The sequence below is a fragment of the Tachyglossus aculeatus genome, chromosome 23, assembly GCF_015852505.1.
Source record: "Tachyglossus aculeatus isolate mTacAcu1 chromosome 23, mTacAcu1.pri, whole genome shotgun sequence".
NCBI lineage: Eukaryota > Metazoa > Chordata > Mammalia > Monotremata > Tachyglossidae > Tachyglossus > Tachyglossus aculeatus.
The window spans coordinates 33,090,559-33,105,174 of NC_052088.1; the positions used below are offsets into that span (position 1 = coordinate 33,090,559).

At 41.4% G+C, this 14,616-nt stretch overlaps 1 protein-coding gene across 2 annotated transcripts in view; it reads left to right on the forward strand.

Moving 5' to 3' along the window:
* The window catches only part of PARP8 (poly(ADP-ribose) polymerase family member 8), a 142,885-nt gene extending 128,823 nt beyond the window's left edge, over window positions 1-14,062 (forward strand). For both annotated transcript variants that reach the window (XM_038765776.1, XM_038765777.1), the window contains 7 exons: window positions 823-935; window positions 1,111-1,183; window positions 3,754-3,823; window positions 6,126-6,202; window positions 6,964-7,033; window positions 10,292-10,376; window positions 13,372-14,062. In XM_038765776.1, the coding sequence (XP_038621704.1) occupies window positions 823-935; window positions 1,111-1,183; window positions 3,754-3,823; window positions 6,126-6,202; window positions 6,964-7,033; window positions 10,292-10,376; window positions 13,372-13,474 (591 nt within the window). In that variant the 3' untranslated portion in view covers window positions 13,475-14,062. The remainder of the gene's footprint in view (window positions 1-822; window positions 936-1,110; window positions 1,184-3,753; window positions 3,824-6,125; window positions 6,203-6,963; window positions 7,034-10,291; window positions 10,377-13,371) is intronic.
* Window positions 14,063-14,616: the final 554 nt, after the last annotated feature.

The window sequence follows — 14,616 nt, forward strand, 5'->3', positions numbered from 1 at the left end:
AGGAGTCAAGTGGCGGAGCTAGGATTAGAACCCGTGCCCTTCTGACTCCCAAGCCCGTGCTCTATCCACTATATCCTGCTGCTTCTCCGTGGGAGAACATAAAGGCACTTGGCCAAAAGGAAAGACACCCTTGAAGCCTAAGCAGAGCTATTTCTAGCCGGACGTTAAGGGCACTTAGGTAGGGCAGCCATGGATGGCCAGAAGAGTTCTGCCCTCCAAATCCAAGGGGTTATGGGTTCAAACGCCGGCTCCGCCAATTGTCGGCTGTGTGACTTTGGGCAAGTCACTTAACTTTTCTGTGCTTCAGTTACTTCATCTGTAAAATGGGGATTAAGACTGTGAGCCCCCTGTGGGACAACCTGATCACCTTGTAGTCTCCCCAGCACTTAGAACAGTGCTTTGCACATAATAAGTGCTTAATAAATGTCATCATTATTATTATTATCCTGGTTGGCTTAGCTGACAAAGAAGTCTGTTCATATTTTCAGGTAGGCTCTCACCCACTGCAGCAGCCTGAATGAAATAACTCCAGCTATTCCGGCATCTCCATCTCCCTCCCTGCACAGTCTCCTCTGAAAGGGAGAATAATTGGGGAAGACAAGGGGTTACGCGTTTCCTCCTCCCCATCCCCCCCCACCACTTACCCAGAGCAGAAAAGAACAGCATGTTTGAGTTTCAGTCATTAGCCTTAATGGGACCATCCCTTCCGTTGAATCTGGGTCAAGGCAGTGTTTGATGTGACTGGACGTGATCCAAGACAACCTTCACCCCGGCCATATATTTATTTTGACACATTTTAATTTCTCATATTTTATTTCACAGCAATTGAAATTTATGCACACTCCCCATCAATTCCTTCTTCTCAGCAGTCCACCAGCCAAAGAATCCAATTTTAGAGCTGCGAAAAAACTCTTTGGAAGTACCTTTGCATTTCAGTGAGTAGAGCTTACTAAGACCGTGGGCAAATGGCATTTTTCCTTTTAATATTCTGAAATCGTATCTGTAAAATATTAAGTGTGTAATGAGTTCCAAATCATTCTCTGATGCCTGAATTTATGATTATCACGTAAAACTATCACCAATTTTAATGCTTTTTTTCCCTGATTGAAGTGGCTCCCACATCGAAAACTGGCACTCCATCCTGAGAAATGGCTTAGTTGTTGCTTCCAATACAAGACTGCAGGTAAATTTTCTTCATGATTTGTAGGTGTTGGTAAAAGTTGCATTTTCCAGAATAGAGTCTTCCCCCCCCGCCCCCATTCAAAGCCTTCCTAAAAACACCCTCCTCCAAAAGAATTACTCCTGGCCATCATCTTAAAGGCACTCAGTCAGATCTCCCTTCCCCTTCTTCGGTCTCCCTTCCCCTTCGCTCTTCTCCCACTACACCCCAGCTCACATTCTTTTTCCTCTCAAGCCAACTTGCTGTGCCTCGTTGTTGTCTCTCCTGTCAGTGGCTTCATTCTCAAAGTTCCCATTCTGCCGAAACTCCCTCCCCTTCACAACAGTCAGAGCAACATGACCTAGTGGATGAAGCACAGGCTGGGGAGTCAGAGGAACTGGGTTCTAATCCTGGCTCTGCCACTCGTCTGCTGAATGACCTTGGCCAAGTCACTTTGAAACTCCCTCCCCTTCACAACAGTCAGAGCAATATGACCTAGTGGATGAAGCACAGGCTGGGGAGTCAGAGGAACTGGGTTCTAATCCTGGCTCTGCCACTTGTCTGCTGAATGACCTTGGCCAAGTCACTTCACTTCTCTGGGCCTCATTTACCTGATCTGTAAAATGGGGATTAAATCTGTGAGCCCCATATGGCACAGGGACTGTGTCCAACTTGATTAGCTTGTATCAACCTCAGCGCTTAGTACAGTGCCTGGCACATAGTAAGCAATCAATCACTCAACTATATTTATTGAACACTTACAGTAGATGGAGCACTGTACTAAGCACTTGGGAAAGTGTGATATAACAATATAGCAGACACATTCCCTGCCAACAACGAGCTTAACAAATACCATTTAAACAAAAAACACAAAAAAATTGTTCTCCCCATCTTCAAGGACCTTATGAAAGCACATCTCCTCTAGGAGGCCTTTTCTGATTTATTTCTCATCTCCTCACCCTAATATCCCCTTTAATCACCACTTTACCTAAGCACACGGATGCACCTCCCACAAACCATAGCACTTATGAGCACAACTTTGTATTCTACTACTTCCTCCTTTTATCTATTTTAGCAGCTCCCCAGCTAGAGTATAAATTTCTCGAGGGAGGGATTATGTCTGGTTTGCTCTCCCAAGTGGTTAGTACAGTGCTCGACATACAGCAGGTGCTCAATCAATAAATCAATCGAAAGTATTCATTGAGTACACACTGTGTGTAGAGTACTATACTAAATACCTGGAACACTACAAATACCAGAGTTAGTAGCCGTGCTCCCTGCCCACAGGGAACTTGCAGTCAAGAGGGAGAGACATTAAAATAAATGACAGATATGGAATGCCCTCCCTCCGCTAAGCTAGCTCTCTTCCTCCCTTCAAAGCCCTACTGAGAGCTCACCTCCTCCAGGAGGCCTTCCCAGACTGAGCCCCCCTTTTCCTTTCCTCCTCCCCATCCCCCCGGCCCTACCTCCTTCCCCTCCCCACAGCACTTGTATATATTTGTACAGATTTATTACTCTATTTATTTTACTTGTACATATTTATTATTCCATTTATCTTGTTAATGATGTGCATTTAGGTATAATTCTATTTGTTCTGACGATTTTGACACCTGTCTACATGTTTTGTTTTGTTGTCTGTCTCCCTTTTGTAGACTGTGAGCCCATTGTTGGGTAGGGACCGTCTCTATATGTTGCCGACTTGTACTTCCCAAGCGCTTAGTACAGTCCTCGGCCCACAGTAAGCGCTCAATAAATACGATTGAATGAATGAATGAATGAATGAATGAATTGTGCTGAAATAAAAGGTGGTTACTCAAGCAAGGTTTAGTTTTAATCCCTGCTCTGCCGCTTGTCAGCTGTCTGACTTTGGGCAAGTCACTTAACTTATCTGTACTTCAGTTACCTCCTTTGTAAGATGGGGATTAAGACTGTGAGCCCCACGTGGGACAATCTTGAGTACCTAGTATATACCCCAGTGCTTTGAAAAGTGCTTGGCACATAGGAAGCGCTTAACAAATACCATAATTATTATTATTCCAGAGCTTAGAATGGTGCCTGGCACATAGTAAGAGCTTAACAAATACCATAAAAAAATCCCATACAGCCGATTGTCTTCTGGGTGATTCATTCATTCATTCAATCATATTTATTGAGCGCTTACTGTGTGCAGAGCACTGTACTAAGTGCTTGGGAAGTACAAGTTGGCAACATATAGAGACGGTCCCTACCCAACAGTGGGCTCACAGTCTAGAAAGGGGAGACAGAAAACAAAACAAAACATATTAACAAAATAAAATAAATAGAATACGTATAAGTAAAATAAATAAATAGTGATGTTAGGCAAATCCGATATACTTGTGAGACCAGGACTTTCCACAGAAGACAAAGCTAGTGTATAGAGGACCTTGACCAGTACAACCTATGAACCATAAGCAGCATTAATCAGGACTAAATTGGCAAAAATGAGATGCTAAAATATTAGAGCAGTGAGTACTGAACAATTTTGTGTAACATTTAAACTTCCAAAGACTAGATTTGTTCTTCCTTAGTAAATGGTTGCTATTTATAGAAGCCCTTTCTCTACTCTCTTTCAGCTCCATGGTGCAATGTATGGAAGTGGAATATATCTTAGTCCATTGTCTAGCATATCATTTGGTTACTCAGGTAATTGTTTTAATTGCTCCAAACTTCAGCTTCTTGAATGTTGTTTCCTATGTTTTACCCTGTGACTGAAGTGTTAGTGACAGCTCTCTGTGGATTGGTTAAGTAGAATTCCTGCATTTCTCAGAACGACTGCATTGTTTACCACATGTCAAAACCAGAGATGGGACAAGATGCATGCAATGTTGTAGCCAAAATGAAATGTTCCCAATGTAGCCAAATGGAAAAAGCACGGAACTTGGGGTCAGGAGAGTGGGTTCAATTCCTCGCTGAGTTGACAGATTTTACGTTATCTCCGGTTCATTGGATGAAATTCTTCGAGATGATCCAATAAACAAGCGGATTATAGTGACTCCTTCGTGGAGTACATTAGTAGGTCCTCTTATCTTCTGTCAAGGGGCAGCACTGTGGACGAGAAGGAGCATGACGTAGTGGCTAGAGTTTGGGCCTGGGAATCAGAAGGACCTGGGTTCTGATCCCAGCTCCAACACTTGTTGGCTGTGTGACCTTGGGAGAGTCACTTAACTTCTCTGTGCCTTGGTTCCGTCTTATGTGAAGTGGGTATTAAGCCTCATGTAGGACAAAGATTGTGTCCAATCTGATTATTTTGTGTCAGCCCCAATGCATAGAACAGTTCCTGGCACATAGTAAGCGCTTAATATATCCAATTAAAAAAAAATAGGAGGTGGGGGTGAGGAGGTGGGGCTTTCTGTGAAGCTCCTTTGGAGGGAGGGATTCAGGCTGACCATGGGCTTGGATCGGGGAGGGGCTGTTTGTGCAGAGAATGGACTGTCCACGAGGGACATGTAAGGTTTCCTCTGAATTATAATTATTCTTATTATTTTTATTATGGTACTTATTAAGCTCTTACTGTGTGCCAAGCACTATTCTAAAGCACTGGGACAGATACAAGTTAATTAGGTTGGACACAGTCCCTGTCTCACATGGGGCTCACACTCTTAATCCCCATTTCACAGATAAAGTAACTGAGGCTCAGAAAAGTGAAATGACATGCCTAAGGTACCACAGCAGACATGTGGTGAATTTGGGATTAGAGCCCATGTCCTTCTGACTCTCAGACCCATGCTCTATCCACTAAGCCACACTGCTTCTCAATATGTAATGTATTCTCTGAAACTAAAATGGTTCTGTTCCAATTAAGTGCTTGGTACAGTGCTTTGCACACAGTACGCGCTCCATAAATACGATTGGCCCCTGGGTTGATGCCCCAGGAGAGGTTATAGCCCGGGCTGAGGAGTCATGGATTCTAATCCCAGCTCTGCCACTCTTCTGCTGTGTGACCTTGGGCAAGTCACTTCACTTCTCTGTGCCCCATTTTTCTTATCTGTAAAACAGGGCTTGAGACTGTGAGCCCCACTTGGGGCTGGGACGGTGTCGAACCCGATTTGCTTGTAGCCACCCCAGTGCTTATTACAGTGCTTGTTGCATAGTAAGCACTTAAGAAATACCATTACTGTTGTTATTAGGTGGGGAGACTGGGTGGGTGAAAAGAAAATACACAGCTCATTTCTACCACTGAGCCAGGGACCAGAGATGCCCACTTGTCAGCCCCAGCTACAGAGCAGTAAAACTGAAAAAAAATAATTCAATTAGTTAATCGATCAGTGGCATTTATTGAGCGCTTACTATTCGCGGGATGCTGTTTTGAGTGCTTGGGAGAGTATGGCACAAAAGAATGAGAAGACAAGCTCCCTGTGTATACTTAGCTTATAGCCTAGAGGGGGAGATAGACATTAATATGAATAAATAAGTAATTTATAATGTGTAATTTAAAGATACGTACATAAGTGCTGTGGGGTTGGGGTTGGGGCAAATAACAAATATCCAAAGATCCCATATTGAAAGGGATGGGTAGCCCCCAAACCAGAGAGCACTGCAGCCCCTCTCCAAGTATTTGTATAGTGCTTACCATTTGCTGAGCACTGTCCTAAGCACTAGGGTAGATGCACGGTAATCAGTTTGGACACAGTCCCTGTCCCACATAGGACTCACAGTCTTAATTCTCATTTTACAGATAAAGTAACTGAGGCACAGATAAGTGAAATGACTAGCCCAAGGTCACACAGGAGACAAGTGGTGGAGCTGGGATTAGAACTCAGGTCCTTCTGACTCCCAAGCCCGTGCTGTCACTACTAGGCCAGATGCGGTGGCACAGCCCAACACTAACCAAACTAACCAAAAATGCACTGCCATTTCCAGTGAATTTCCTGCCAAGGGCAGAGCAGGTGTTTATGCTGCCATTTGGAGCAGTGTCCTTGAATCAATGCTGTGCTAATATCTTTAGGGATGAATAAGAAGCAGCAGAAGGTATCAGCTAAGGATGAACCTGCTTCAAACAGTAAAGGCGGTAATGCATTACAGGTAACATTACTAATCAATAAGTTCAGAATGATTGGGTCTGTGGGCTTGCTAGATGCAGGAAGTCAAGTCCTGGGCTGTAGAGCCAGGAATCTTTTCATTTAAGTATTCATCAGTATCAGATAAATAGTGTACAATCAGGCAGTAACTAAACTGCTTCCTGTAGCAAGGAATCCTGCGTCAGGCAGCTAAACAGTCCTTTCGGTGAATAATGCAGCGAATTCAACCTCCCTTTAAGGGATAAGAAGACCAGCTGGAACAAGGCTCTAGAAATCAATGTTCTCTGATACCTATGAACTTTTTAAGAAGCTACAGCTACAAAACAAATGCATAAACTCCCATGCAGTCCACCTTAATCTAGATTAATTGTAAATCACCATGTTGTAGTGCTGGTTTCAGGAAGATGTATTACTATTTAGCTTGCCATGACAAAAATAGAGCATTTATTAAAGCTGCTTTAATATAAAGTGTGGATATAAATTCACAATGCAGTACCATGATTAAATGGGGGCAGTGGCTGAATCCTAAGATTTGCTCCATTTGGTTTTATTGTAATGCGGAAGTGATCAAATTTAAATGCCTAAATTCTTAGTCCTGCCCAGAGAGTAGTTATGGAATATGTCCACTGACCAGGACTGTTATACTTTCTCTTTAATAGTTTACATTCCATTTTGTCTCCTTGGCAATTCCTATTCAATGCTGGGTTTTTTTGCTTTTTGCTTAAACTGCTCAATATTTATTATCATTTTCCTTTTGCACTTTAGTTACAGAAGAAAGGACAGCAGTCTCAGTTCTTGCAAAGCAGAAACTTAAAATGCATCGCCTTATGTGAAGGTAAGCTAAAAATATTTTTTAGCCTCCTCTACTGATAACTAGGGCTCCAAAGTTTTTATCATTAAAGGATGTGAGGAAACTCTCTTATGTTACCAAATCAGAGATGATTGATTCTTGGGATTTCATCAATTAATCAGTCAGTGGTATTGATCGAACACTTACTTTGTACGGAGCAGTGCGCTAAGCCCTTAGGAGAGTGCAGTATAATAGGGTAAACTTCATGGTGATCAACCAATCTCTGGTATTTACTGAGCGCTTATTGTATGCAGAGCATTTATGCTAAGTGTGAGAAGCCATGTGGCCTAGTGGATAGGGCATGGTCCTGAGAGTCAGAAGGACATGGGTTCTAATCCTGACTATGTTAGTTATCCGCTGGGTCACTTTGAGCAAGTCACTTCCCATCTCTGTGACTTAGCTACCTCATCTATAAAATGAGAATTAAGAGTGTGAGCCCTATGTAGGACAGGGACTGTGTCCAACCTGATTTCCATGTGTCCACCTCAGTGTTTAGTACAGTGCCTGGCACACAGTCAGTGCTTAACAAATACCACGATTATTATTATTATAATAGGTGCATTGGGGCTGAGGGTGGGGTGAATATCGAGGACTTAAAAATAAAGATCCAAGTTTGTAGACAACCCAAGAAGGGAGAGGGAGGTGGGGGAATGAAACCTTAATCAGGGAAGGCCTCTTGGAGATGTGATTTTAACGTGATTTTGAGGGTGGAGAGAATGGTCTTTCTTTTGTGAAGGCAGCAGAGTTCCAGGCCAGAGGTAGGACATGGGCACGGGGTCGGCACTGAGGTAGGAGAGATGGAAGTGCAGTGAGTACTTATGCATTGGAGGGGCTCAGCATGCGTTCTGGGTTGTAATAGGACATTGGCGAGGTAAAATAGGAGAGGGCAAGCCGAGGGCTTTAAACACAATGGTAATTACCCAAAGGAAGATAAATAGGTAGAAATCAATGCTATGTAATGAGCGCTAACTGTGTATGGAACACTGTCCTGAGAAACCCAAGATATAAATGCCAGCATATCCTTTAGAAATCCTGCAGAGGAGCAGGTTGATAGTCTGGTTTGCTCGCAAGCTTTAGGTCAAATGGAAATTGTGTAAACAAGGAAGGAGTAACAATGTGTTCCAGGTTCCAAGGTGTCTGAGGAAATCCCATGAATCGATAATAATAATAATTGTGGAATTTGTTGAGCACTTATTATGTGCCAGGCACTGCACTAAACGCTGGGGTAGATACAAGCTAATCAGGTTGGATACAGATCGGGTCCCACATGGGACTCACCACCTTAATCTCCATTTTACAGATGAGGGAACTGAGGCCCAGAGAAGTGAAACGAGTTGCCCATGATCACACAGCAGAGAAGTGGTGGAGCTAGGATTAGATCCTTCATATTCCCAGATCCCTGCTCTATCCACCAGGCCATATTGCTTCTGGGCTGGTATCTAACAGAGATTCTTTATCTGCCCTAGTGCTCTGACTCCAAGTGAAGTCCCTCCTTCCATTCTTCCAGCAATCCTATCCCCCTAGGCTCTCAACTTTTCCCAGTCCCACCAAACTCTGGGTGGGTGGTATCCTCCAATCAGCCCTGTTTATGGACTATTTGTGGGTCCCGACCTTTCCTTATATTCACAAGAACGGGGCTGAACACAGGCACATCATCTGATTTCTAACCCAGACCATCACATCTTAAATCAGGATCAAGGAGAATGAAGTCCTGAAACAAAGTCAGGCAACCAGCAGCACGGAAATCACTGAAGTCTAGTGTATAGAGCCCGGGCCCGGGAGTCCAAAGAATCTGGGTTCTAGTCCCGCCTCTGCCATTCATCTGTTGTGTGACCTTGGGCAAGTTCCTTCACTTCTCTGAGCCTTAGTTACCACATCTGGAAAATGGGGATTAAGACTGTGAGCCCCATGCGGCACATGGACTGTGTTCAACCTGATTACCTTGTAGCTAACCCTGTGCTTAGAACAGTGCCTGGGATACCGTAAGGACTTAACAAATACCATTTAAAAGAAAACAAAAATAAAGCAAAGCTCTTGGAATTAAACATTTACTGCCCTGTGACATGGATGGAAAACAACAGAGACAGACAGTTGGTCTGTGATGAGCTGTTGTGGGGGGAATCTAAGCAAGGGAGACAAAAGATATAGTTGAGCAATGGTGAAGCAAAACCTCTTTCGCTGAAAAGCAGTAGCTAGTGGCAGGACAACCTGGCGTAAACAATTGGAAATGAGGTGACTCTCAAAGAGCAGAAGCTTTTAAGATGGCCATACCAAGAGACAGAAATGAAAATGCCACCAGCTGTTGTAGAGACAAAATGCTACAGCTTTGCAAAAGCTATTTTTACATACATGCCCTCTTCAATCAACCAATCATTGGCATTTATTGAGTCCTGACTGTGTACAGAGCACACTCATTGGTTAAAATCTCACCGTTTGTAGCTTCGCCTTCCAACCCTTTTATAGAAAAGATGTAGCTATATATATTAACGTAGGCATAGAACTTTATATTTTAAGACATTTTAGTGGAGCATATTATACCCTTCTATCTCTTAGAGAAGCGGGGTGGCTCAATGGAAAGAGCACGGGCTTAGGAGTCAGAGATCGTTTATTCTAATCATGCCTCTGCCACTTATCAGCTGTGTGACTTTGGGGAAATCACTTAACTTCTCTGTGCCTCAGTTACCTCATCTGGAAAATGGGGATTAAGACTGTGAGCCCTGTGTAGGACAACCTGATTACCTTGTACCTATCCAGCATTTAGAACAATGCTTGGCACATAGTAAGCACTTAACAAGTACCAAAATTATTATTAGTAGTGTTATTATCATTGTTGTAAAAATACAGTAATGCAACTCTCAAAGTTCTGTATGGTAGCTTTTGAATCACATTTTACTTCACTCTTTGTATCCTTTGCAATTGCAATTCAGGTGATACTTCTTGGGTTTTGAAATGAATCCATTTAGCTGCTGTTGTTCTCCAGCTAGTTTATCTTAGTTCCTTGGTGTGCAGAAGAGGACTTGGTCATCAAATTGTGTTCACCCTCCACTCTCAGAGTCTGCAGTCCCCATCATGGGTTTACTCCCTGTTTGCTGACAGGATAATGAGATGGTTTTCTTTTTGTTAAGCTGGTGCTTTGAGCAGCTCTTATGAGTGATAAAGTGAAATAACTTGGATTAATGATTTCTTTTAGAAAAAGTACTGCCTGGCTTTCATCGTCTTAAAAAGTATTCTTTCATCCTGCAGTGATAACCTCACAAGATCTGCACAAACATGGGGAGATATGGGTTGTTCCAAACACTGATCATGTCTGTACAAGGTTCTTCTTTGTGTGAGTAGCAACATTTTGGATCATTTATGCCCTTGGGTTTTCCAAACAAATTTTGAGTGCATTCTGATTATGTTCTTAAAGCCGATACAGCATGGTGCATTGGTGATTTGGTTTATCGTCAATAGATTTGTTTAACAAGAAAAAATTGTAGAATGCACATGGTGAAATGATCAATATCCCTATTAGGGACAGCAAAAAAATAAGTCAAAAATCTGAATTTGTACCTATTTTCTGTGTGTGCTGTATATGTCACTTTTTGTAGCATTGTTTCAGTCTATGTTTTGTTCATTTCATCTTCAGGATAGATATTTCACAGTGGCAGTGGGAACTGAATGTATTGTACACTTTGGCACATAGTAAGCACTTAACAAATGCCATCATTATTATTACTATTACACTGATTATTTGCAGAGCTCTGTACTAGGTGCTTGGCAACATGCACACTAGAACAAAAGAAGTCCCTGCTGTCAAGGAGTGTGTAATCTAATGGTGGGAGATAAGCGGGTTTATTCAGTGGTTTATTGAGCACTTAGTGTGTCCAGAGCACAGACCGCTAAGCACTTGGCAGAGTAGAGTATGACAGAGTCGGTAGAAACGTTCCCTGATCACAAGGAGCTTATAGTCTAAAGGGAAAGACAGGCGTTAAAATAAATTATGGATATCAGGCAGAAACTCCTCACCCTCAGCTTCAAGGCTCTCTATCACCTCACCCCCTCCTACCTCACCTCCCTTCTTTCCTTCTACAGCCCAGCCCGCACCCTCTGCTCCTCTGCCGCTAATCTCCTCACCGTGCCTTGTTCTCGCCTGTCCCGCCATTGAACCCCGGCCCACGTCATCCCCCAGGCCTGGAAGGCCCTCACTCTGCCCATCCGCCAAGCTAGCTCTCTTCCTCCCTTCAAGGCCCTCCTGAGAGCTCACACCTCCCCCAGGAGGCCTTCCCAGACTGAGCCCCTTCCTTCCTCTACCCCTCATTCCCCTCTCCATCCCCCCCATCTTACCTCCTTCCCTTCCCCACAGCACCTGTATATATGTATATATGTTTGTACATATTTATTACTCTATTTATTTATTTATTTATTTATTTTACTTGTACATATCTATTCTATTTATTTTATTTTGTTAGTATGTTTGGTTTTGTTCTCTGTCTCCCCCTTTTAGACTGTGAGCCCACTGTTGGGTAGCGACTGTTTCTATATGTTGCCAACTTGTACTTCCCAAGCGCTTAGTACAGTGCTCTGCACACAGTAAGCGCTCAATAAATACGATTGATTGATTGATTGATTGATTGATATGCACATAAGTGTTCTGGGGCTGAGGGTGATATCCACATTTTTAAACATTTCTATCTCGTGGTGTTCATTATTTACTCACCCAACCTTTTTCTCAGCAGTGGTCTGTGCATTTTCAAGTAACATCTTCATTTTTAGACATTTAATTACAGTGTGAAGAAGACAGGGCCCACATTAATCTGTAAGGCACAAGGCATGCACCTATTGATTAGTTCATTTATCGTTTTCCTCCAGCTTCTGTTCCCAAAGCCATTTTTATTGAATTGTCACCATCTCTGCCATAGCAAATGCCTTAGCATTATTAAGACTAACTACATCTGATACAATCCCTATTGCCAGAAAAAGTTCATTTGAATAAATTGTATTCTGAAATAGAATTTGGCCTGTCTGAAAGATTTAAGGATGTTTTCTCTTTAATATTATGTTCTCTTTCTTTTTTTTTTTTACGTAGCTTCGTATAGACAAATCATTGCCCTCATAAAAGAAAATATAAGGCAGTAAAGAGGCAAGACTGAGAGGAAGTGATCATGAGAGCTAGATGAGTTAAAGTAATGAGCAACAAGGAAACCAGTTCTGGAGAAATGGCAACGAACTTGGTTGAAGATGAGATAGATTAGAATGATCACATTCATCAGGGAAAAATCTAGGAAGTGGTAATGTAAAACCGAAGAATTAAACTTCATTCTTGCTGGGAGTGAGGTATTCAAGCATATCCATTCCCCGAGTAGGTGATTGAAGGGGATAATGAAATATTCTTCTTAGTCTCTTATGCATAATGGTTGTTTTATGAAGATTACACCATATTTAAGCTGGTGTGGGAGAGCTGAGGATCATCTGGGGGATGGATTATTATTGAGATGGGCATAATCACCATTGAAAAACCAACCTACAAAGTTATGGATGGAATGAAGCAGAGAAGCAGTGTGGCTCAGTGGAAAGAGCTCGGGCTTTGGAGTCAGAGGTCATGGGTTCAAGTCTCGGCTCTGCCAATTGTCAGCTGTGTGACTTTGGGCAAGTCACTTCACTTCTCTGGGCCTCAGTTACCTCATCTGTAAAATGGGGATTAAGACTGTGAGCCCCCATGGGACAACCTGATCACCGTGTAACCTCCCCAGTGCTTAGAACAGTGCTTTGCATATAGTAAGCACTTAATAAATGCCATTATTATTATTATTATTAATGAAGAGGAGGGGGAGTTAAAGTAGAGTCCAAAGAAAAGATGAAATGTGACTGGCCTGGCTTGTATAGAAATTATATAAAAATCACCCCCAGAGAAATCAAATATTGAAGGAATAAGGGTTTTCCATATTTTCCAACATTTGAACTGTTACTTATTAAATCAGTGATATTTATTGAGCACTTACTCTGTGCAGAGTGAGCATTGTAGTAAGTGCGAGGGGGAGTCTAAGAGTAAGACAGGATTCCTGCCCACAAGAAGCTTCTAATCTGCATCTTTTGCATTCTTTATTCATCCTTAGTAATTAAATAGTGACCCTCTTCATTATGCAGGTAATAAGATAGTTTAAGTAACTCATTTTGTAGTTTGTATATCTCATTTTAAAGGTTTATCAATACGGATACCATAGATAGTTTAAAAGTCAAGATAGATCTAGTGTGCTGTCTCAGATTGAACAGACGGATGAAGCCTTTTTAAATATGGTGGGTTTTTTTTAAGTATTTACATTTTTCTGTGGCTTTTGTTTTAGGTATGAAGATGGCCAAGTGGGAGACGCAAATATTAATACCCAAGAAGGAAGCATCCATAAGGAGATTCTTCGTGTCATTGGTAATCAAACGGCTACTGGTTAAAGGACCGCACTTAGTTAATTAACAGGATTTGAAGTCCTTCCTCGGTGTCAAAGCTGGATTTTGAGCTGAAGAAGATGTGAAACGTAATTTATTGTTACTATAAACAAAGCAAACCCTTTGAATAGTTATTTTTTCTTAGTATTTCTAAATGCCTTATTGAAATACCTAAAAGGTTACAAAATTTGCCAATTGTAGGGGTATGGAATCTCATAATAAAATACAACAGCACTTAAACAAGAGTTTGGGTTGCTCAAAATAAACAGATTTAAAAAGCAGTTTTGTGCCGATATTTTTATATCAAATTATTTAATTAGACATTTTGGTATTGTGTAGCCGGCATTGTGATTTTAAGTTAACCAACAGGAGTATCAAAAGAGAAGATTTTATAGCAGATCCTACTTTCAGTAGGATAATTTGCAATAAGAAAAATGCACATTCTGATGTACTATATCCATTGCATAGCCCATTGGAATGTCTAAGGTATTGACACCTATCCTAATTGCTATTTGCCTTATACAAATACAATTAGGATTTAGAATAGGATCCTTACTGAAAAGTAGGTATCTTTTGGGTTTGTGAACTTAAAATATTATATATATATATATACATATATATATATATATATATATATATGTTTATGTATATATAAAGGTTTAAGACTACATTAGTGGTGCATTACATTACTCTTTTTCCTCATTCTGTTACAAGGAGCTAGAATATTCAGTAGGTAGTAAATCTATATTTACAATAAGATGTGAGCCAAACTGATCACAGTTTCTCAAGCTTGAGGGTATATGCCAATGAAAATGTTGTTATTCCATTTCTCTAATTGCCTAGGTTTCAGATTAAAGCAAAATAAAGTCATTCATACTCAGATTCAGTCAAGTAAAAGTTATTCACACTTATGGGAGAAACTAAAAATCAACCTCCCAAATACAAGAACTAAATGTAATGGTCAATTCAGTTAAAAATGGAAAAGTAATTTTGGTTCCTAAAATTTGGAAGGAAAAAAAATAATCAAAACTTTATAGAACTTTTTGAACTTTATAAACTGGCATCATTTCACATTAAGCATTGTACATTTCTGCTTAATATTTTCCTTTCGAGACAAATGAGGCACCTTAGGGCTATTGAAAGAAAAC